Genomic DNA, 23,551 nt, shown 5'->3' with positions numbered 1-23,551 from the left:
CCTGGCCACTGATGAGCCCCTGAGGACCTGCTAGGGTGACGTGGGTGTCATGCCTCCTTGTGGCAGTGATGGGTGGGGCCAGCAGCCAGACCCCACAAGTCTGCAGTTGAACTTGGCACAGTCCAGTACTAGAGGTGGCAGACTGTTGCAGAGGGTCTCTGGCCGTGACGCCCGAGTCTTATTCCTCTCGTAGTCCCTAACCTGCCTGAACTGTTTGTTATGAGGAGAGGGTATCCCTGCCCTGCGTGCAGCTTGCGGGAGAGCCAGTCCTTTCCACATTCTGCGTGTGTCCGGGGCTGTTTTAGGCACCACAGGTCCAGCAGTGAACAGACAAGGCCCCTGTCCTCAAGATGCTCCCAGCTGACAGCATGCTGGGCGAGGGCCACTCAGGTGTGTTGGCGAAAGGCAGGGAGGGGTCCAGGAGGGGCTGCCCTGGCAGTCAGGGCTGGTGTTGCTGAGCAGGCAGCCTTGAAGCCAGCCCTCAAAGGGGCGGGTCCAAGAAGGGGGTGTGATGGGAGGGCCTCTGACAAGTCCCGTTCTCGGGAGCGTACAGTCTGATCTCAGGTGACGGTGGCTTCCCGAGAGATGAACACTGACTGTGCAGCGTCCACTGTGGAAAATGCTCTGTGTCTCAGCATGAACTTTACCCTTTTCCCTCTTCTCATCAGCCAGGGCCAACTCGTTTGTAGGAACAGCCCAGTATGTTTCTCCAGAGCTGCTCACAGAGAAATCGGCCTGTAAAAGGTAACCTGTTTTCATCTGATCCATAATTCTCTTTTCTCTATAAGTAGTTGGTATTTTTTTCAGGTGAAATTAATAGTTAAGAGAGTGCCTTTCATGGCCTTTACATAGCCAAGCCTACTTTGGAAGAAGTTAGCCATTTGTCTTTTAACCAGCATCTTTCCTTTGATAACCTGTGTGCTACTTTGTTACTACTTATACTTCCTGGGGTGGTTATTGCTTTTATGCTTCGAGATTTGATCTTGTTCCTTCAGGAACAACTAAACAACTAACTATTCAGTGGGGAGTACTGTGGCCGACAGGTCTGTATTAGTGACACGAGGCTTCCTGCTGTGTCCCAGAGCCCCGGGACCATTGGTGCCACGGTGCCACCTCCAGCTCAGGCACCCTGGCTGTGGCAGCAGCAGCAGGTCAACTGTTCAGTGTAACGTGCTCTGCAGAGTGCAGGACAGGCCCAGAAGGCAGCGTCTGTGGGAGGGGACAGGACTGGGCCAGTTTCCCAGCAGGAGCCCAGCTATCACTACAGGGGGGAGGCCCAGTGGTGGCGACAGGATTGAGAGCCTTGGTGGAGTCCTCAGTTGTGAAAATGAGAAGTGCAGGGGGTGGGATATTGTGTTCACAAGAGTGGAGGTCCAGAGAGTGGAGAGGGTCAGTTGGGCAGTTGGGCAGTGGAGGTAAAGCAGGTGGGGGTGACGATGGCCAGGAGCTGGGAGAAGTCTGGGGTGCTGTCTTGGGTGGACATGAGGCAGGTAGAAGATGGAGAGGCAGCAGTAGAACCTAGGCTTTCAGAGTTTGGAGATGACAAGTTCTGTGGTTGAAGCTTTTCTTTGAATTCTTCCTGCCCTGAGCCAGACACTCAACCCACTGGGACCATCGCTGGAGCTGACAGAGGCCCACACGGTCAGTGTCATGCAGTGGCAGGTTGCCAGGGGCCGCCTTCCTAAAGTGACAAGCGACTGCCAGGGCAGCAGAGGAGTGATGGTTCTTGGCACAGCAGTTCTGTGTTTCTGAGCCTGATGGCTTTTTAAAACCTCTTTAGGGGGTGGAGCCACAGGGCACAAACATGATGGTTGGAAGTATATTCAGAAAAATTAAGCTTGGGCATCTTAGCAGTTGCTGGGCTCTTTGGGCTTTTTTTGTTTTTGTTTTGCTTTTTGTTTTCTACTCTTATTGAACCAACAGACTTTGAGCTCTCACTGTGGGCCAGATGCTGTTGTAGGTCAGGGCTTCCCAGCTGGGACAGTTCTGCCCGCCAGGGGACATCTGGCCATGTCTAGACACGGTTTTGGTGTCACAACTTGGCGGGGGTGGGAAGGGAATGGGTGGAGCCAAGGGCGCTGCCCAACATCCTACAGTGTAGAAATGGCCCCCCAGCAAGGATGATGGGTCCCAGATGCCCACAGGGCCCAGGCTGAGAGACCCTCCTCCAGGTGGTGGGTGCACTGGGCCAGATTCTCCAAGTGTGTGTCACTGCTGCCTAAGAACTAGCTTTCCCTCGAGTTGGGGTTTACTTTCAAGAAGAGGAATTCCTTTCGTACTAATGGAGGAAGGTCTCCAGGCTCTACTCAGTGAGAGAAGGAAGATACAGAGTGGCCACCCAGAGTCACTTGTCTGTGCATTTAAACCTCAAGAAGGATATACAAGCCATGGATAACTGGTTATCTGTGGTGGGGGTAAGGGTTAGGGCTGTGAGTGAGACCTCACTGGGTGCCTTTTTATGCTTTTAATTTTTAAAGTCATGTGATACTTATTTAAAAAATAGTTAAGAATTTTTTTCCTGATTCTAAAAATGATACTTACTCATTATAAAGAATTCTTAGAAAATATGGAGAATAAAAAAAAAAAGTTTCCTGGTGGTCTAGCGGTTAGGATTCGGCGCTTTCACTGCTGAGGCCTGGGTTCAGTTCCTGGTGGGGAGCCGAGATCCCACAGTCCGGGTGGCCAAAATAAAACAAACAAACAATAAAAGCCAAAAAAACACTCATAGTCTCCAACCCACTTGTAGTCACAGATAAGTTTTGGTATGTCTTTCTTTCCAGCTACTTTTTTCTGTGTGTTTTAAATGTGTTTACATAATTTTTATACAACTGGAATCATACTGAATAACCAGTTTTGAATCCTGCTCCCTGTGATTATATGGTGAACATTTCCCCATATCACTAACATTATTGGCAGAAATCTTTTAACAGCTGTGTGATTTTCCAACATATGAATTCATTGTAGTTCATTGAGCTTTTCCTTTACTGTTAAAGACGTTGAAGTAGTTTTCATATATTGGGCACAGCCTGGTGTGCCTCTACGTGCGGCATGTCCTGCGCTGGGGAAGAAGGGCCCTCCTGCCTGTTCAGCTGGAGAGTCTCCCAGGGATCCCCCACGTTCCTCTTTGAATTTCAAGAAGTAGAGTGACTTGGTTTAACTGAGCATTTAAAAAATCATCGGTGCATACTGCTTTCCAGAAATGTTACACTGGCTTCCCCCTTTAGTTTTCATTGTATTAAAAAACATTTTAAATGGCAAGATACCTGTGGAAAGTTAGCCCAGAAGCCGTTCTGCTGGCAGTCCCACTCCCTGGAGATGACCTGTGAAAGCAGCAGAGGCAGCCCCACCCCACAGCTCTGCCCCTCCTCTCTGGCCACTGCCACATGGAAAGGCCGATACTTTTCCGTTGGCGTTTTTCTCTTGTAGCTCCCCATTTTAACTACACTAAACAGCAGAGAAAACCAAGTGTAAGAACTAGTTACTGAGTAGAATGTACGTTCATTTTTAACATGCCCTTCACTCCATCTGTGTGTTGTGACTCAGATTTCTGATCTGTGGCATTTTTCACCCACATCAAGTGCTTCATCTACCCCGGGCCAACGGTGCTGTGATATGGGTCTGAGGACAGAGCCTTCACCCAAGGCCCCCAGCACTGTAATTGGCCTGTTGTCTCCACCCACGACCTACGATTTCATCTTCCAGAATGCCAAGCTGTGGCCTCTTGCAGAAACTGACTGTATCCAGCAATGCATGAACCCTCCGTACATTTAGGGCTTGTGGGGAGGTAGTTGGCCATGCAGGGCAAGTTGTGTCTTGATGCTTTCATAGGGCTGAGCTGAGAATAGAATGCAAGATTTACAGAGGAAATAAAATATGCAAAGTAGTTCTCAGCCATGAACTCTGAGATGCACTGAGGGGAGAGAAAAAACAGGAGCAGGAGGGAAAGAGGGTGGTGAGCAGAGCAGCCCCTCCAGGGTCCCTGCCAGCTGGTTCTGGAAAAGACTTAGGGAAATTCAGAACCGTAGTGTGTTTCCTTTAAAATGTATAATTAAGTGCTTCCCTGGTGGCGCAGTGGTTAAGAATCCGCCTGCCAATCAATGCAGGGGACACGGGTTTGAGCTCTGATCTGGGAAGATCCCTCATGCTGCGGAGCAACTAAGCCCACGCGCCACAACTACTGAGCCAGTGCTCTAGAGCTGCGAGCCACAACTACTGAACCCGTGTGCCACAACTACTGAGCCCACGTGCCACAACTACTGAAGCCCGCGCTCCTAGAGCCTGTGCTCCGCAACAAGAGAAGCCACTGCAACGAGAAGCCCACGCACCACAATGAAGAGTAGCCCCCACTCACCGCAACTAGAGAAAGCCCATGCACAGCAACGAAGACCCAATGCAGCCAAAAATAAATAAAAATAAAAATTTTAAAAATGTATAATTAAAATGTTCATAAAAGAGGGGCAGGGCTTTGCACAGTGAGTCCAAGAAGGGAAAGAGAAAGCTTGCTTTGTGCGCATCCTGTGGACTGTGATTTGGCTCCTTGGCATACATGAGCTCGCGTCTGTGGCCTGGGGGTAAACAGTGAGCTGTGAGAGAATCTGAGACTCAGCTGTACCAACCTGCCAGTGCCCCTGCCCCTGCCCCTGGCACTGGAAGAAGGGGCTTTTTGGCCAGTATTTGCTGTAGTCAGGAGTGACCGCTGCTCCCTGGCCAGGACCAGACCGGGCCTGTGAGGTCGTTGGTTGCCCTTGAGCGAGGCGCCCAGCCTGGCCCAGTAGTGCCTGCTGTGTGTGTGGGGGATCCTCTGGTCCTGGATCCGCAGAGAGGCCCCCTCAAGGAGATCCCAGAGCAGGTTTTCACCCTCACACTGACCTGGTTTTAAAGGTGAGAAATAGATTAGAGGCTGAAATGGGTGGTGTGAACAGACAGGATGGAAATGAACCATGCTCGCCACTGAAATGTTACAAATGTCATTCTTCTTTGTTTTTCCCCTCCCTTAAAGTTCAGACCTTTGGGCTCTTGGATGCATAATATACCAGCTTGTGGCAGGACTGCCACCGTTCCGAGCTGGGTAAGAGACCCACACCCCACACCCCACTCCTAGCCCTTCTCAGCAGCCTGACAGAGAAGTGGGAGGGGGCAGTCCCAGGGTTAGGGCAGAGTGGGGGGAAGTTTTATGACGGCTCTTTAGTGAACATGGTGGCTCTCTGGGGAGAGAGGGAGATGGCTGTCCCAGGAAAGTACAGCTCTGTACTGGGGAGGTTTGTGTGACCCTGCCCAGAATGATGGCTTTTCTTATTTTACAGAAATGAATATCTTATATTTCAGAAGATCATTAAGTTGGAATATGACTTTCCTGAAAAATTCTTTCCTAAGGCAAGAGATCTTGTGGAAAAACTTCTGGTAAATATTTCAAATTTTCTTCTGGTAGGATGATCCAGTAGCCACACCCTGAGTCCCTCTGAACTTGTGGTCAGAGGGCCTTTCCTTGGAGGCACCTATGTTTAATAAAAGGGCATTTTAGGGTTGATAGTGATTGTAGGTAGATGCATATCTTCAGTCTCATCCTGTCAGGCCTTTTCAGTTTCCAAGTGCCTGATTCTTGAGCTTAATAAGATAGGAAATTACTGTATCACTTTGCATTTGCTCATCAACACACACACCATTTTAAGTTACCAGACGCTGCAGCAGCTCGGTGTGCTGCAGTGGCAGGTGGTTGTAAATTCTACTTAGCGACATCTGTATCAACTTTAGAGTCAGCTACGTGAAGGTGCTAAAGATCAACCCAAGCTATATAGCAAAGGTAAACAGATTTACCCAGGAAGGGAGTGTCTGTTTATGTTCTAGAAACTATAGTGTCCCTTCCCCTGGTGTGTTTTGGCTCCAGACCTTCCATTCACTTGATTTGGGGGAGCAGGGTCAGTCAGCCTCTTCCCACCTGTCCCTTGTGTGTCTGTCCCCTCAGTGGGGGAGTGCGTTGGATCCTCTGTGGGTCTGGGGGGGGCAGCCGAATTCTGGAGGAGCTGGCTGTGGGGCCCTTTGAGACCACGTGCAGGCGGGGGACCCAAGGCACTTTACTCCCCGTCTGTGATAGCTTCCTGTTCATGTAAACTCTTCATTCTCTTATTAAAGCCAGTGAGTTCCTCTTTTTCTTGTTTTAGGATTTTAAGAGAATACTTGCTGCTATTCATTTAACTTTTGATGTAGTGATTCATTTTCACCTGTGGGGGGAGGAGCAGAGACTCCGGAGAAGTGAAAGCTGCGCGTGGCCACCCCCCTACCCCCCATGGTGACTCAGTTGTCCCCAGCACACTGTGCCCTTCCTATTTCCAGGAGATCCCAAGAATTGAAAAGAACTACTACTCAGAAGTAATTTTTTTTGTCAGAATTACTTTTTAACCCCAATGCTGACTTGACTTCTATTTAAGGTTTTAGATGCCACAAAGCGATTAGGCTGTGAAGAAATGGAAGGGTACGGCCCTCTGAAAGCTCATCCGTTCTTTGAGTCCATCACGTGGGAGAACCTGCATCACCAGACGCCTCCGAAGCTCACAGCTTACTTACCGGCCATGTCAGAAGATGATGAGGACTGCTACGGCAATGTAAGCCAGTGCGCCAGGGCCGAGATGGGTCCTGCCGGCCCCGCCTGGGAAGTGGCTCCTCTGGGCGGGGCCAGGGACCCCAGGTGGTGGGATGAGTGGCTAAAGGGGGAGCCAGTGTAGATCCGTGGAGGGGGAGGGGCAGTGAACACTCTGTGGCCCGAGTCTGAGTCCCACTGAGACTGGGGCCGAAGAGGCTTACGTCTGCCCCGAGTGCAGATCACCAGGTGCGTGCATCCCTTTCTCATTTCCTCTAGTTAATTTTTGCCCAAAGGGGTCGAACCAGAGCCTGGGCGCTGATTCTCCTGGTGGGCTTCTGTTTTCCGGTTTTGGCTGATGTCCTTATAATTTTGTATCTGAAGACATTCTGGAATGCCTCTGGTATTTCCCAGAGAATCCCAGGGTGCTGCTGCTGCTTTGAACTTTGGGGGGATGTAGTATTGAGGATGGACACTGGTCACTATCGGCTCTTAGTGCCTGGTACAAGCGGGACAGTGGCACAGGCTCGAGGGATGAGGCACCCTGGGGTCCGAGGGAAGCTCAGACATAGGGTCTTCAGTATACTTTGTCCTTTAAACTTTCCTTATGGACGGTGTGAAACATGCAGAAATGGGCTGAGGAGGATGGTGAGCTGCAGTGTGTCTGTCACCACCTTCAGGTCACCCTCCACCAGGACCCCCATATTTACATGTAATGTCAGGTGTTTTGTTTATCAGTCATAGTCCATATTTCTGGTTTGATTTCTGTCATTGTGGCTTATTGCAACCAGTTATCTTATATAGAGTTCCGCCTCAGTTGACTGAGGAATTCTAGAGTTCACGTAAAAGTCATCCAAGGCTAAGTTAAAATTACAACTGGCATCACCTCTTGGAGATCAAGAGCCCCCTATGTCTCCTACCTACTGTTTTAAGCAACACATCCCTCCCTTTTTTGCCCTAAAATATCCTTTATGCCCAGACTTGAATTGAGCCAGATGTGGAGTGCCATCTGTGCTCCCCACTGACTTGCTTCCCTACCTCAGTGGTCACGGCTGTCCACAGCTTCTGCGTGTGCAGACTGCAAAGGGCTCCCTCCCTTGGCCCTAGTTGCCGACCAGGCCCTTGGGCCCTGATATTGTTCTGGGGTCATGGCCGGCAGGCACAGGCGGGGTCCCCAGGGCCTTTGGCAGGGGTGTGCCAGGGGAGCAGCATGCTCTGCTGGCCAGGCTCTGAGGGAGCCACTGGGGCCCCGGTTGTCTCAGGTCTCGGTGCCCAGGGAGCCTGGCTTCATGGGTGTGTGCGTACTCTTGAGTGTCTGTTGCAGGCCCTCTGTCTGCTGTTCCATCATGTTTGCCATGTTGAGAGCTCTGGCTTCTTGGTACTCAAGTGTCGCCATCTTAATCCTGATCCTCCAGGGCAGCACGGGGCTCAAAGAGGCCAGCAGGCCACAGGTCCCGGGCCTCCCCTTCCTGTAGGTTAATACTGAGGATAAGCTCCTCTCTGGGGCGAATAGCTTCTGACATTGCCATCAGAAGGGGGACGCAGGGCAGGCTGGATCCAGCCTGAGGCTGGTGGTCAGCTGTGTAGTAGAGGAGAAAGCTGGGCTTCGTGTCGGTGACTCGTCTCCCATGGCCTTTGGGGTGAGGCCTGCTGGGTGTACGATAGGTCAGAGTGTGTCTGGATCTTTGGACTGGAGGGAAGTCCAGGCACTGTTCTCACTTTTCCCTCTTCTCTGTGCAGTACGACAATCTCCTGAGCCAGTTCGGCTGCATGCAGGTGTCGTCGTCCTCCTCCTCCCACTCCCTGTCCGCCGCGGACGCAGGGCTGCCCCAGAGGGTGGGAAGCAACATCGAGCAGTATATCCACGACCTGGACACTAATTCTTTTGAACTGGACTTACAGTTTTCTGAAGATGAGAAGAGGTTGTTATTGGAGAAGCAGGCCAGCGGAAACCCTTGGTAAGAACGTACAGCTGTAAGCAGCGCCCCATTTAGAAACGCAGGGTGGAACGCGCGGGGATGAACGCCAGCCGTGGTAACTGACAGAGCTTGGGCGTCCTGCCTTCGTCACCACTGCTGTAAAGGCTCTGCTCCCTTCCGCCTCACACAGCTGCCTTTCTGTAGATAAGGACCCTCAAAGTGTCCAACTGGAAGTGGGTGTTTGGAGGGCTGGCTGGGGGGTGAGTGGGTTTGGGACCCTCCGGGCTCTGGCCTTTGGGACTTGGTGGGCCAGGCATGCCAGCAACCGTTTTGGGACCTGGATTCACCATGATTTAAATAACCGCTGCCCAACAGCCTTTCCTGCCCTGGAGCGTTCAGATGCTCTAGAAATGGACCCATGTGATTGGCGTTTGTGTTCTTATCGAGGCAAACATCTTCCATGTTTATTGGCCATTTGTATTTATTTTTTGAGGTTCATTTGTATCCTTTGACTCTTTTTTTCTTGTATGTTTTGCATCTTTCTAAAATTGACTTTTCAGAGCCATAGATATGAAGACTATTTCTCCGTTTATTTTGCAAACATTTTTTTTTTTTCAGTTTATCTCTTCATTCTATTTGTGCATTTTTTGGTGGGGAGAGTTGCAGATTCTTACAAAGTTGAACCTGTTTGTGTGTTTATTTTCTGCTTTCCATCTTGGTCCTGTTGAGAAGAGCTTCTCCACCTAGACATTTTCTTCAAGCATTTTTATGGTTTCACCTTTTGCACAGGCAGAGAGGAGCCTGGGTGGGGGTGGGGAAGGAGGCTTAGAGGAAGAGAGACCACCTGGACATGGGCGCTGTTGTGTGGAGGAATGGGAGTGGGGGACGCAGAGGAAAAGTGGCAGGTGGATGAGGCTAGGATTTTGTACAATTAGAAGTGATTGTCTCTAGGGACTTACCTGATGGTCCCGTGGTTAAGACTTCGCCTTCCAATGCAGGGCGTGTGGGTTCGATCCCTGGTCGGGGAGCTGAGATCCCACATGCCTCGTGGCCAAAAAACGAAAACATAAAATAGAAGCAATACTGTAACACATTCAATAAAGACTTTAAAAATGGTCCACATCAAAAAAAAAAAAAAAAAAAGATCATCTCTTGAAAAGTGAGTGTATCTCTTGGCCAGCTGAAACAATCTCCAGTTCTTGGGGGCTTACGTTTCCTGCAGTGGTGTTCCGAGGAGCCCTAATGTGTACTGAGCAGGAGGGAAGGGCTCCTTCTGGGCGCCCTGCTCTGAGCAGGTCCATGCACCAGGTTGTGATCCCTGAGAAGGGCCTGCTGTGTCCTCCCCACAGGCTTGGCCGAGCGCAGAGCACGGCCGAGAAGCACTGTTGCCGGCATGGGGGTGGCTACTCAGAAGGCCCATGTGCCTCGCCCGGGGTGTTTTCAGAGGCCCTGGGCAGCCCGGGCCCTTCAGCCTAAGTTCCGGGCAGGGCAGAGCAACTGGTGGCCGGTCAGGCCCTGCAACCTCTCACCCACTCTTTCTTTTTTTCTGCGCTCTCTTCCCTTTCCTCCCAATTCAATCCCATTTGGAAGCTGGCTGTGGAAAGCTTAAGGCATTTCTCATTTGGTCAGTGGAGATCCCTCAGGCACATTCTTTAGAACGGTGATTCTCAATGTCTGGCCCATGGACCATAATAATCATTCTGTAATAATACTAAGATGGTGTCTGCTTTTCTACTTTTATTTTCTATAAATGTACAGTGGAGTTTTTCAGAAGCTACACACTGTAGGATGACATTGCTTTGACAGCTAATGGAATTTGTGTTTTCTGTCTTTTGAATCTTCTAAAGAAGTAGGTTTATGGTATAAATATGTGCACTTTTAGACATTAATAAGTTCTCAGTATTTCTGCTGGGCTCTTACTAGCTATTTTCAGCTATACCTCCTATAATTATTGTAACTTCCTATCATCGAGTAATTTACTGCTTTGCAATCCTGAAATTTTTCCTGTGTCCACATGGAAACACAGTGAAGAAGTAAGTATACTTTGAGTTGTTTGGCAATATTATTTTAAAATTTCTCAAAAACTTTAATAATTTCTATCTGAAACTTATTTTAGATTTTAATGATATATTCTAAAACAAAAGAACATTTATATGTTTTTCATATTTGAGTATAGATCATTGACTTAAAAAGGGAGAAGACTTGCTTTCCCACCCACAGTAGCATCACCTCAGTCTAAAGATGCAAAAAGAAGACACTGTGTTCTCTGACTCATGGAAGGAAGGAATCTACTCCAGAGAAACTAGGCAAAACTGTAAATATGAAACAGAAATAGGACAAAAGGCTGTCTTTCCCTGGCTTTATAGATGTGAATACCTTGTTGTGTTGTGTCTATGAACAGAATGTCTTTGCATATTATTTTGGTGCCAGTTAAGTTGCAGCATCATTTAGAGACCAGTCATTCAGAATTTTAAAATACAGGAATTGAATATTGTAAGTGTACCCGTGATGAGCTCTTTCAGAGCCAAACATCAGAAAGCCTCTGCAGCGCCTTACCCGAGGAGTTAAGTGGGGCGGCGGGAGGAGTCACACAAGCGCTGGGAGGCTGAAGAGCCTCGGGCCATTGACCCTGCTGAGTGAATGCTATTGATGCAGATGAGAGCCACTGAGAGGAATCCCGGCCACAACGGTGGTCCACGATACGATACAGCGACTCTCTGGATTAAAGATGTGGCTGCGGAGGACACAGGGAGTGAGTTGGTATCTCTACCTCCAAATTGTTTTTTTGCCTTCCAAGTGGATGAATCTACACATGGGACTAGACTCACTGCTTTACTTGTATTTGTCCGGTGTTCACCCCAACTTACCATCAAAGAAAGATGGTTCTTTTACCTAAGTGCTTGGCAGAAAGCACACGTTGTGCTGAGACAGTCCGTGTTGAGCACCTCTTTTGAATCTCACAATTTGTTCTGGAACAAACATGTTGACATGTACAGTGATGGTGCGGGAGCAACGGTGGGTAAAACTGTCAGTGCCAGGTCATGAATCCCGGCCATGGCACCAGGAGGTGCGAAAAGATCCGGCTCTTCACAGCCACACGATCACAGGGGCAGAGGAAAAGACAACAAGCCAGCCTCCCTTAGGAGTGGTCATTGAAGATGATTGATTTAATTAATGTGCTGTAGAACGAAAAGGGAAGTACGCATAAAGCACTTCTGCTGCACCTACAGGGTGACGGCTACCTCAAGAAAAGCGCTGTGTGGTGGTTTGTGCTGGGAGCTGAAGGAGCTGCTCTTTTCGTGGAAGACCATTTTCACTGGAAGGTTTGACTGACAAACTGGTTGTTCAGACTTGGCTATTTGACCAGCATTTTTCTGGAAAATGACTGGAATGAGCCTGTCACTTCAAGGAAAACAACTGCTGGTGTTTGTTACCAATGATAAAATCAAAACCTTCAAGTGAAAATTAGAATTGTGCGAAACTTTATTCATCACTGTGAGCTTAACATCTTCCCAATATTTAAAGACTTTTTTGGGGAGAAAGGTAGCAATATTTATGAATTGATTTGTTGATATCGTAGAATGAAATTTGTCAACATTTGGAAGATCTCCATAACTCAGCGAACCACTATTTCCAGATGACCAATGTTTGGTGCTGTAAAATCATATAAGGGCAGAAGATCTATTCAAAGTGCAAGGTAGGTTGGTGGATTCTAATGTCAAAAGTATGAAAAATTCATTCTTGGGGATTCAGATTCCACATGGCAGCTAACGTTTAAGAAACTACACTTCTGGAGTTTTGGTGTAGTATCAAAGAAGAATGCCCACAAATATCTGAAAAGGCTATTAAAATACTCTTATGATTTCTTCATGTACTTCAGCCTGGACAGCATATCACAGTAGAGTGAAGGCAGAGGCAGATGTGAAAATCCAGCTCTCTTCTGTGAAGCCAGATGTTAAAGAGATTTGCAAAGACAGCAGTGTCATGTTTCTCATTAATTACCTTCATTTTCGAAAGAAATTATTTTTAAAAAATCATTTATGTTAATGTGGAATGGATTTATTTTGCTTTTTAATGAATTAAATATTTGAACATGTCTGTTTTAATTTCTTATACATAAGTGTCAATGCATCTAACCCAAATGAAGGAGAGCTCTTTGGGGTCTTCCATAAAGTTAGAGTATAAAGGGGTCCTGAGACCTGAAGGGTTGAGAGATGGCATTTTAGAGCAAACTGGCCGTGCTCATGTGGTCCTCCCTTACCTGCCTAGAAGCCCAGCGTGGATAGCCTGCCCGAGGTGGTTGTAGAGCCCGTCGGGCCCTGGCAGACTCACTCGGCTCTCCTGAAATGGCCCAAAGTTGCTGGTGGCCTCAGGTTTATATCCTTGAGGTTGGTCTTCTCAGGGTTTGGGCGGGATGGGAGAGGGTGAGGAGGAGAGAACTGGCTTTGGAATCAAAAAAAGTGGGGGGTTTTACACTGTTACCCCTTGTGAAATGATGGTGGGAAAGTTGTGAGACTCTCAGCCCCCACGTTGACATCTGTACAGAGGCAATGACAACTGTCGCCTGAATGATGGGAGCCAGAGGCTGTGTGAGAAAGCGAGGCTGTGTTAAAGCCCTGTCTACACACTAACTACATGCTACCTACATGCTGAGAATCAGGCGTGTCTCTGACTTAGGTCTGGTTTCGGCGCTTAATCTGCAGACGGCATCTACCACCTGCCAGAGAGAAGAAGGTGCCAGTGCGGGGCGGGGGCCTGGGGGAGCTTTCTTCAGGAGGGTGGGAATTGACTTTCTGAAGTAAAAGATCAAAATGATTCCTTTAAGTCCTTAAGCTTTTCAAAGTAGATCAATAACCGGTAGCCTGTTGTAAGCTGCTTGGTTAGTTAACTAAATGAATGGACCGGGGTGTTTACGCTAACAGTGGAGCCTTGGGCTGCTCCGACTACCCACTCTGCGTCCTGCTTCCTGGGCTCGTTTCACCACAGCCACGGGGTGCAGTCGGAGCCCTGCTTTGGCCTCTCCCGCTCTGGGCCACCCGTGGTTCTCCTGTCTCTTGGGAGAAGCTGGGAGAGTGTGGTGCAGGCTTCGGCCTTGTGTCAGGAGATAGCTGGGCCCCTCCCTCTGCAGGGCTGGGAAGGGGCTCGCCTGCTTCCCAGGCTTCAGGTTCACTCATGTGACTAGTACTGCTGTGAACATTTGTGCTCCTTTTTGTTTTTCTTTTCCTCCTTAGAATAAATTCCTGGGAGCCGGATTACTGCAGTATTCAGCGAGTCCTCCTCATTTCAGGGCCGGTGGTGGTGGTGCTGGTGAGAATGCTACTCCACAGCCCCCGCCTGCGTTCACCTCACCCCAGTGCACCCCAGTAGAACGCCTGAAAAGTGGGGCTCAATTTCCTTTCTTTGTTTAGAGCCATTGAGAATTTGTGGTCACTTAATTCCCTTTTGGGAATTTCCAGTTTGTGTCCTTTCTCAGTTTTCTTTCAAGGTTTTAAGCCTTTTATGTTGCTTTATGTATGCTCTCTAGAGTACAAATGTTTACTCTTTATAGGTAACATTTGCTGAAAATCTTCTCCAGCCTTTTCTCATGTGAATTTTGGTTATTTTTGTAGTTAGAGATTCCGTTTGTTCCCGTGTAGTCATGTCTGTTACTCTGTATTTGGTGACTTGTTTTTTCAGCGTAGGTGACTGGCCCCTTCTCTTTTTCATTCTCTTGTTTAATATACTGTTTTAAACCGTCCTTCATGTTAACCCAGCTGAGGCTGCAAAGGCTCCCTGAGGCTTCTTCTGTCCTTGCCTGTCAGGCTGCCCTGGCGATCCAGCCCCAGCAGCCCAGCTAACTGGAGGCCTTGGTGGTGTGGTCCTTAACTGGCCTGGGATTAGACGGCACTCGCCTGGCCCGCCCCGCCGATAATTTAATTAAAGTCTTCCGCTTATTATCAATTTGTGGTTCTTTACTACGCAAACATTCTGACATAGTAGGGCCTGCTGGTTAAGGGGCTTTCCCTTTGGCCCTGTATTTCTTGTGCTGCAGTGACCCTCATTACATCTCCTTCTCATAAAATCTCCTTGATTTTTTTCTTTGTTTCAAGTCTTGTTTTTGTTTGTTTGGTTTTTAAATACGTCTGAGAGGAAGCATCGCACTTTTCCTCAAAAAGGTCATAACACTTTTTTTGTTGTTATTGACATTTTTCTTAGTTGTTTTCAAAATCCATATGATGCTGTGTCAGTTTACCTGGGCCTGGGTCCTCCGTGATGGGGCCTTGGTGGAGAAGCCCAGTGGGCTCTGGGGAGTGGGCCTTGGTCTGGTGGGTTAGGCTGGGCAGACCTGGGGGCCAGTTAAGCTCGGTGGGAGGACGTCCCAAGAGGAGCCAGGGGAAGCAGGTGGATGTGCTCAGATACTCACATGGTAAAATTGTCACTGTTTGAGGAGACAATTGTCATATGCCTTTTACTGTTTCTACAGTAGAACCTTAGGAATTTCAGTAAAATCAGACAGAACGTAAAGCAGTAACTGTTAGCTTTAACCAAAAGAGAGAACCTGCAGAAATTAAACTCCTACGAATCAAAGTGGACTATACTTGGTAACAACATATATTAAGTCAAAACCTGTATTTGAAGCTTTTCCTTCTAAATTCCTGCCGTCTTTGTATACAAGTGCTTTATTACTATGGTAGAAATACCAGATAAGATGTTCTCTTTATTTTTGATGTGGACCATTTTTAAAGTCTTTTATTGAATTTGTTACAGTATTGCTTCTGTTTTATGTTTTGGTGTTTTGGCCTTGAGGTATGTGGGATCTTAGCTCCCCCACCAGGGGTCGAACCCGCACCCCCTGCATTGGAAGGTGAAGTCTTAACCAGTGAACCTCCAGGGAAGTCCCCAGATAAGATGTTCTTAAACCAAGTTTCCCACTTGGCTCTTTTAGGGATTTGTGATTCTAAACAGTGCAGTGGTTTCTGAGTGCTGAGTTGGGGTCCCAGCTTGAGGAGGTGACTTGAGAACAACAGTCTGCATCCTGAGCTTTCCTCGCAGCGGCCTCCCCGCTCTGGTGGGGTTCTGCGTCTCACCCCAGCCTTGCTTAAAGTAATGAAGACTTGTGTTCCCACCACCTCCCCTCTGCCTTTCCCCTGCTGTGCAAACACTGCTGAGGAGAGGTGAGGGTAGGTGATATTTCTAGGATCTGTGGACCCTGGTCCACATACAGATTGCAAATTCTGTAAAGCAGTAGGGCTTGCATGCTAAGGTACATTTGGGTTTTCTCACGTTACTGAAGCAAAGTTCACAATGCCATCGGCGAGTTTGTTTTGAAGGGAGGAGTTTGGAGAATTTCTGTCTCTGACTCTGATATGGGTGTCTCATTCATGTTTTCTTCTTTTTATAGGCACCAGTTTGTAGAAAATAATTTAATACTAAAAATGGGTCCAGTAGACAAGCGCAAGGTAAGTTAGATTACTATGGCTCCTTGCTGTGCGTCTGTATCTTCCTCCCAGTTCTCACTCAGGATCAGGCCTTGCTCCTCGGGCTCCTGTATAACTCATTGCCCATAGCACCTTTGTCTTGGTTCCCTTTAAGAGATCATCTCTAGATTTCATAGCTGAGGAAGATTTCAGCCATTCGGGGGAGGCACTTGAAAGCACGCAGAGGCCGTGGCAGACAGAAATGCAGATTCTCGTTTCTGACTGGGGAGCCAGGGTTCCGATTTGTGCCTGAGGCTGGGTTCACTGAGGTCAAGGTTTCTGTCTGGTTGAAGAGGTTCTGTTTGAATCCCAGCAAGTCATTTATTACTTCATTAGAATTGTTTTTGAAAATCTTATTTATTATGTCTTATGGATTAATTAAATGGATTAACATGTCCAAAATATCAGACTCCACAAATGTTCTCTCTCTGCTGCTGTGGGCCCTTCTCAGTTAGGGCTCCCAGCCTGCAATGCTGGCTGCACTCAGCCTCCCATACCCTGGGGCATCTCTGCCATGAGAACCTCTGTGAAGGTGGCTTGTGGTGGGACCGCCAGCAGACAGGACACTGTGCCTCGGCACGGAGCAGAGGGCAGGAGAAGCGGCAGGGTCCTGACTGCCAAGGGCAGGCCCCTCTTGGCCGACTCAGCAACAGGGCCGTGTGCCGGTGTGCTGGCCTCGGGTGCGCTGCCTGTGTGACCGCTCCCCCACATGACGCCCGGCACAGGGCCGTCGGGATCCAGCTCACAGAGGGAGACAGGCCGGGCAGTGAGTGCTGCCCGCTTCTCTCTGACCTGAGGGGCTGGGTCCAGGTGAGGAGGAGGTGTGCACGCCCCTCTGTCCCAGGCGAGTGGGCAGGTGGCTGGCAGTGGTCCCTGTGCCTGGAGCTACTCTGACAGTCCAACCTCCAAGGCAGCAGTAAGTGCTGTCAGCATCCACTTCTGAGCCTTAACTAGCAGTGTCTTCTTTCTTTCTTTTTCTTCTTAATTTGCATCAGGGTTTATTTGCACGGCGACGACAGTTACTGCTCACAGAAGGGCCACACTTATATTATGTGGATCCTGTCAACAAAGTCTTGAAAGGTGAAATTCCATGGTCACAAGAACTCCGGCCAGAGGCTAAGAATTTTAAAACCTTCTTTGTCCACACGGTGAGTTTGTCCCCACGGGTTCTCCCTTGCAGGGCACTTAAGAGGCCTTTGGGAATTTGTGCCTCCATTCAGAGCATCCAAATGCTGTGGCCCAAGGAGGCATCTGGAGTCGGGGGGGCAGTGGTCTCCCCCTTTCCCACCTTCCAGGGACCCCAATGTTCATGGCTCAGTTCACAGTTGGGCTGGGAGATACCTGTGCTTGTTTTCAGTTTGGGGGTGACCTCAGGGAGCTATAGGTCATCACCTGTATGTTTAATTTCTGCACATATGTGGAAGGAAAAAATTCACATGTTCATGTGCTTCCAGAAGGGACTTGCGGTGGCTGCAGTGGACGGCGATTTCTTTTTACAGTTGCTCGCTGATGGGTGGAGGTGCTGGTCTTAGTGGGACTCCCTGGAGAATGTTAAACGTTTCTGTCTCTGCAGCCGAATAGGACGTATTACCTGATGGACCCGAGCGGGAATGCTCACAAATGGTGCAAAAAGATCCAGGAGGTGTGGAGGCACAGATACCAGAGCCACCCGGACGCCGCCGTGCAGTGACGCCCGCGGCCCTGCACCCGCTGCAGGATGTGTGCCCAGCACGGCTCACCACCACCTGGACACTTCCAGACCACCTGCCAGCCATCTCAAGGGGGACGCAGACGGCGGAACCTTGCAGCTTTTTTATTTAAAAGAAAAGAAAAATACCCAACCACACAAAGAACAAAACCAATAACGAAAAGGAATTCAGGGTCGCTTTGCTTGCTCTCTGTGCCATGTGGAGCTTCTCGCACTCTGCTCGCAATGGGAACCAGCATCGTGCACATCCGCCTGGTTCCTGCCCGGACTTGTAGACAGACTCGCGGCACCAGCTCTCTACCATGTGCCCTGTCACCTGCCGGTCCTGCTGTGGCCAAGGGGACCACCCAGGCATGTCTCTGGGCTCTCTCTGCCCCCGGATCATCATGGAACTAACTTTTCACCAGGGAGCTGGGCATAGCTCTCTTGGGGTGGCCCCTGAGCTCTGTGGGGCAGGCGGGTTCTTGGCTTTTGTCTGTGTGCTCCTTTCTTCGCGTCCCTAGTGTATGGCCTGGTCTCCACGGCCCGTGCTTGCCTCCTCAAGTAGCCCTGGCTGTGAGATTTCTGCGGTCCTTGCTGTCTGTGAGTTGTGTTGGCCAGGCAGGCTTCGGGCACTGAGAAGTAGAACAGGTCTTCCCGGTGAAACATGGAGTCGCTGCTGTGTTAGAAGGTGCCAGCCAAGCATTCTGATGTGTCATCCCTCGGAGCAGCGTTGCCCTCTGAGGCGGGGAACTGAGTACCTGCCCGGGAGGAACACCAGGTGCACCAGGAGATGGGGCTCAGTGGCCTCCCCTCCCCGTGTGAGGCCAGGGCAGTGCAACAGATGGGCCTGGAGGCCTCCCTGTGGAGGAGTGAGAGCTGGTGGCCCCTCTTGAGAGTTTTGTTTGAAAGGTGGAGGGTTAAGTCAGGGCTGAGAGGTGCCTGGAGTTGGCACACTGGATGGTCCTCCATCACACCCAGGCCTCATGGAGGAGGGCAGGCTCCCAGCTGCCACATGCACACTTTTCCTGCTAAAGTTGAACATTCTCATAGTCTAACTCAGAGTGTTTTTACATATGCACAATGAAAATCAAAAAGCCTTCTCATGTTGCCCGGTCATCTGGTCCCCATCAAGTGGACTTTGCCTGGAAAAAAGTGTCACTCACCTTGCATGAGGGGCAGGAACACCACACTTGAACCCAAGCCCCAGCCCGCTCTCCTCCAGTTTCAGGCTTATTTCCTTTAGCTCTTTAGAGGCTGCGCACTGCTCTGCACTTAGGATGGTCCAGGGCTTACCGGTCCGTTGATTGTCTTTGCTGCTGCCCCCTGAACAGAGAACGCCTGTCAGCCAGGCAGGGCTCAGCCATTCCTCTCCCTGCCCAGGGTGTCCCTGGGGGGCAGTCCTCAGTCCCAGGTGGGAGAGGAGCAGACACTGGGGCCCGCAGGCTGCCGCTCACAGACATGAATGGCTCTGTCCCCAGGGGAGGGATGACTTTGCCATTTCCTTTAGACTTTCACAAAGGTACCAACAGAACCTCCCACAGAAAAGGTCCCCTGACTACTTCCCTACCCCCATCTCCTATCTCGAACGAACCATCCATCACCCTGTGTGACCACTGGTCCACATGTAGAGGAAAGATGTCTTAAACTGTTTTTTTAGTGATATAATAGTAGTGGCTCTTAAACTAGGAGAAAGGTTCGGATGTGGAGAATCCCACGGTGCTTGGACAGAGAGAGGGGTTGGATGGGAGCAGAGGTGGGAGCCAGGTTTGCCAGGGGTTTCTGCTTGGGGGGTGTGTGTGTGTGTCGAGGATACCAAGGTGTAGGGGATGCCTGCCCTGGGGGCGTCTGAGGGTGCCCTGGGCGTGTGGTCGTAGACTGAGCCCCCTTTCCTCCTCGTTTTGGAAAAGTCTTGCCTGTGTTCACGTGCTTTCCAGAAAGTGAGTCTTTCTTGACCCTTTCTTTCAGGACTTTGATTTCAGGCGCACTCCCGTGTTTATATTTACCCTCGTCAGAGCGTCCTCATCTGTGTGTGTGCAGTTAGGAGGGTGAGGAGCCCGCTTCTGCACAGCGTCTTTCCTGGGTGTCTGGTTGCAGGGAAATAAGCAGAGCTGATATTTGGCTTTTAAAAGAGCACTCGGCTGGGCTGCTCGGGGAGAGACAAATCTTCTGTTGCATTCTTCCCTCTGGATAGCGCCACTACCTCCTGGGCTTAACCGACAAGCTCCATCTTAACCTCCGAAACCAGAGAATAAGGGGTTCAGGGTTGAGCTCGAAGCTGGCAGAGCTGAAGTGACTGCCCAACCTGAGCCAGTGACAGCTGAACCCTTTGTAGGTCACCGTTCTCTGCTTAGAGTCCTCTTTCCTTTTTGTTTTTTTAAGGCCCCTATATATTCCAGTCTTACCCTGTGCTTACTCATGTCATCTTTAGTTTTATCCACCTCATCCTTTGAGCCATCGTTCTGGCATGCAGGTGCCTTATGTTCTAAGACGTGGACGTGGGTGTCAGTCTCTGTACACATGCAGACATACCTAGAAATATACATAAATGTGGTCTTAACCAAGGTGAGAAAGAAAATGCCCTGGTGTTTAATAGATCCAGGAGTGTCTTACTGAGAGGGGACAAGACAGGGATAAGCACCAAAGCCAGCACCTGTCAAGCAGCGATGGTCTCACACCATGCAGCCTCTCTTGGCACAGAGTGGAGGGAGAACGGCCAGGAGGGCCAAGTCTCTGCTGGCCCAGACAGCCCGCTGTGCCTTGCCTCTCTCTGGGAACGTGAGGAGGCTGGGTTTGGATGGGGTTTCCTTCCCTCTGTGAACCTGACCAGGCCAGTGGGCAATGGGCAGCCCCATGTGGAGCACGAAGCCCCACCCTGTGAGTGGCACCCTGCATGCCTGCCATCCTGAACCTTGACTCTCGGGAGGCTGGTTACAGACTTGCTTTGGGAAAGATGGCTCTTGGGGTCATGCCAGAGCTGATGGGAGCTGCACCTACCCCAGCCCCCTTGGGGGCTACTCTGTGGTATTTGTGGTGCAGACCTGAAGGAATTGTAGGAGACAGTCTGTGGCACAGACCCCCGAGGACAGGGTGCCAGCATGGGGTTCCAGGTGATTTTGTACTTTGTTAAGAAACATTTGTTTTCTGAAAAAAATCAACTGGAGGCTCAGCGCCCAGGGAGGACCACTGTGAGCATCTTGATGCCTAGCCTGCTGCCCCCTACTCCCCATCCGCACACAGTGTTTGCTTTTGTAACTGAAGTGGGAACATTGCAACATGCAGCATTTTGCACCCCGCTTTTTTCACTTGGTATTTATCTTAATGTCGTTCAAAAACCTTGTTTTTAATGATTGTAGAGTTTAATGGTTAATAATTTTTATAATTTATCTGACCATTTCATTGCTATAAAACATTTAGATGGTTTCTGGTTTTTCACTATTTAAATAATGCTGTGATTAATATCCTTATAATTCTTTGATTTTTGACTCTGATCTCCCTTGCCCCCACCCTGCCCAGATTCCTAGAAGTGGTATTTTGGGGTCAAAGAGTTTGTTCATTTTAAAGCTAGTATAGTCTCTCTTCTCCTCTGTCTTGATCTGATGCTTAGATGTTCAGAGTTCCAGTACAGAACTTTCTTAGTTGTGTCCTACAGATCCTGAACAAATCAATTTCTGGTAAGCTGTGTGTTCCCAAGAATGTTTGAATAAGACTGCTCTTTTTTTTTTTTAAATGCTAAAATGTTGTCATTACTGCAGGCCATTTGTGACATATTTTTCCAAAAGCCAATTTCCTTATTTTATTGAAAGAACCTGGTTGTGCTTGCATGTTACCTTCCCATCCCTGCTGCTATGGCTTTCAAGTGCTTGGTGATATTTACAGAGTCTTGTACTTTGTGTCCACAATGGTACTGAATTTGCATCTGCACAGTCAGCAGAGATAAAAAGTGTTGAACTGACCTTGCCACATTCTTAGTGGATTAGTTGTAATTAAGTTTGTAGACTCAGAAAGTACATTGGGCCATTTGGAATCAGTAAAAGAGCAAAGGGTCTACTTGAAAAAGAAACCATGTAGACAACTAGATTTTACAGAAGTTTGTTTGCCCCCGTGTTCTTCAAATTGCGGGACTTAGTCAGAAGGTCTTAGCAGTTCAGTAGAGCACCCTGGCCAGGCTTTTTCATTGTAGAATGTGATTGTCCTGGCTGACAAGGATTTAATGATTTCTCTTCCCCTTGCCCACAGTGTTGCAGGTTGCCTAGTTGTCTTGAAGTACAGACCACCCAAATTTGGTTTCATTCTTAATTTCTCCACTTTAGTTTGGGGTCTGTCAATTCTGAGGTGAAACATGCATGAAAGATTTTTCTAGGTGCCATGCTCAGTACCACTTGGCTATGCCAGAGATTATGGCCAGATTGTGCAGAAGTAGGTTTCCTACCTTCCCTCTGACACCCCAAATCCCCTTCTCCCCAGGTTGGTCCACAGAATGAGGCAGAGGCTGCAGCCACTATGAGAACATGGTGAAGGTACTATTCTTGGAGATGGTGCCATATGCGTTTTTCCATATTGTTTCTTTTCATATCCAAACCTAACATGAACTGATGGTGACTCAAGTGGGTGTGGCCCTTGTCTCTTAGGCAGACTACATGGCAAGTGCCTTAAATCGGGGCAGGAGTCACTCCCAGAGCCTCTGAGGGGTGCAGGCTGCTGGCCCAAGATTGCAGGGTTGTAAATTAGGCTGCCTGTGGAGAACTGGTCTGGGGCGGAAGCTGTTCCAGCAAAGGGCAGTTTTATCTGTAGCTCAGACAGCGTGGTGGGCAAGCCTACATGTATACCTGAATTTCCCCCAGAATTCATTTCTTCAATATGAAGAAATACCAAACTTTATGTACAGAGAACTTTTTACAAAAGGCAAAATGTTTTGTAGCTGTGTAATCCACCCTAGTCTAACCCATCTGGCTGAGTGACTATGAATAAGGGTCGTTTTGCTGATGAAAAACCTCTGTCATGATAAGTTTGGACATTGCAATCAAATTTTTGCAATATTTAGAGCTGCTGTAGCTGTTCTTTAACAACACAAAATAGGATGAATCAGTAGTATGTTAGCTGTCTTTCAGGTTGGTGGCAGTCAGTTAGAACATGTATAATATTCTCTACCTGGTCTGTAGCTGTAACTGTGATGTACAGGCAAAGCAAAAATTAAAAAAAAAAACTTATGAAGACAAATAATGCAATGATATTAGGATATACACTTTTGTATTTTTATTCTTATATAAGATTATTTGCTGGCTATTGTTGGCCTCTAGTTCAGTCTGTGTTATTTAAAATCTAATATATGAATTATTTGGATTGAATTCATGTTCGGGGCCACGTTGTATGTATTGATGTACAGCCTTGAATGTGAATAATTATTGTAAACTATATTTTACAACTTTTTTTTCTGGCTTTATTATATAAATTTTCTATTTGGTCGATTTAATCATATCATAATTTAATGAATCTGTTTATTCTTTTTTTCAAATATTTGTGCTTTAGATGTAGTTACCGGATGATGAATTTTCCACGTATGCTCGGTAGTCTTGTAATAAAAAAGCATGTAGAGTGTAGACGCTCGCTGACGTAGCTCTTCCTTTGGCCGGGGCGCTGGTCGGGTGACCTGGATTCGGGGCCGGGAACCTGGCGTCCGGGCACTCAGGTGCCCGGCGGAGGCCAGCGAACCCCTCTAGAGTCCGACGCGCGGCCCGCGCGGCCCGCTCGCAGCGGCGTCATGGGACCACTCCGCGCGGGGCTTCAGCCGGAAGGTGGCACGGCCGGCCGCTTTTCCGGACCTGAACTTCCGCCTCCCGCGTGACGTCGGGGTGGGCGCTTTACGAGGGCGGACCTGTGGGCGGGACGGAGCTCGGAGGACTGTATTAAAGGC

The 23,551-nt window shown here is 48.8% G+C and overlaps 1 protein-coding gene across 4 annotated transcripts in view; it reads left to right on the top strand.

Annotated features, from left to right (window-relative positions):
- PDPK1 (3-phosphoinositide dependent protein kinase 1) overlaps positions 1-23,237 on the top strand; it is a 71,369-nt gene extending 48,132 nt beyond the window's left edge. The window contains exons 7-14 of one of the 4 annotated variants that reach the window (XM_067706921.1): positions 669-744; positions 5,000-5,068; positions 5,304-5,400; positions 6,426-6,599; positions 8,477-8,532; positions 15,875-15,932; positions 16,946-17,098; positions 17,524-23,237. In XM_067706921.1, coding sequence (XP_067563022.1) covers positions 669-744; positions 5,000-5,068; positions 5,304-5,400; positions 6,426-6,599; positions 8,477-8,532; positions 15,875-15,932; positions 16,946-17,098; positions 17,524-17,640 — 800 coding nt within the window. In that variant the 3' untranslated portion in view covers positions 17,641-23,237. Of the gene's footprint in view, positions 1-668; positions 745-4,999; positions 5,069-5,303; positions 5,401-6,425; positions 6,600-8,314; positions 8,533-12,073; positions 12,600-15,874; positions 15,933-16,945; positions 17,099-17,523 lie in introns of those variants that run through there. The other 3 variants (XM_067706920.1, XR_010935014.1, XM_067706922.1) reach the window with 3 other exon arrangements.
- Positions 23,238-23,551: the final 314 nt, after the last annotated feature.

The sequence above is a fragment of the Pseudorca crassidens genome, chromosome 15 (genome assembly GCF_039906515.1).
Source record: "Pseudorca crassidens isolate mPseCra1 chromosome 15, mPseCra1.hap1, whole genome shotgun sequence".
NCBI lineage: Eukaryota > Metazoa > Chordata > Mammalia > Artiodactyla > Delphinidae > Pseudorca > Pseudorca crassidens.
The sequence above is the reverse complement of the archived record's forward strand: the minus strand, read 5'-3'. Positions and strand labels throughout refer to the sequence as shown.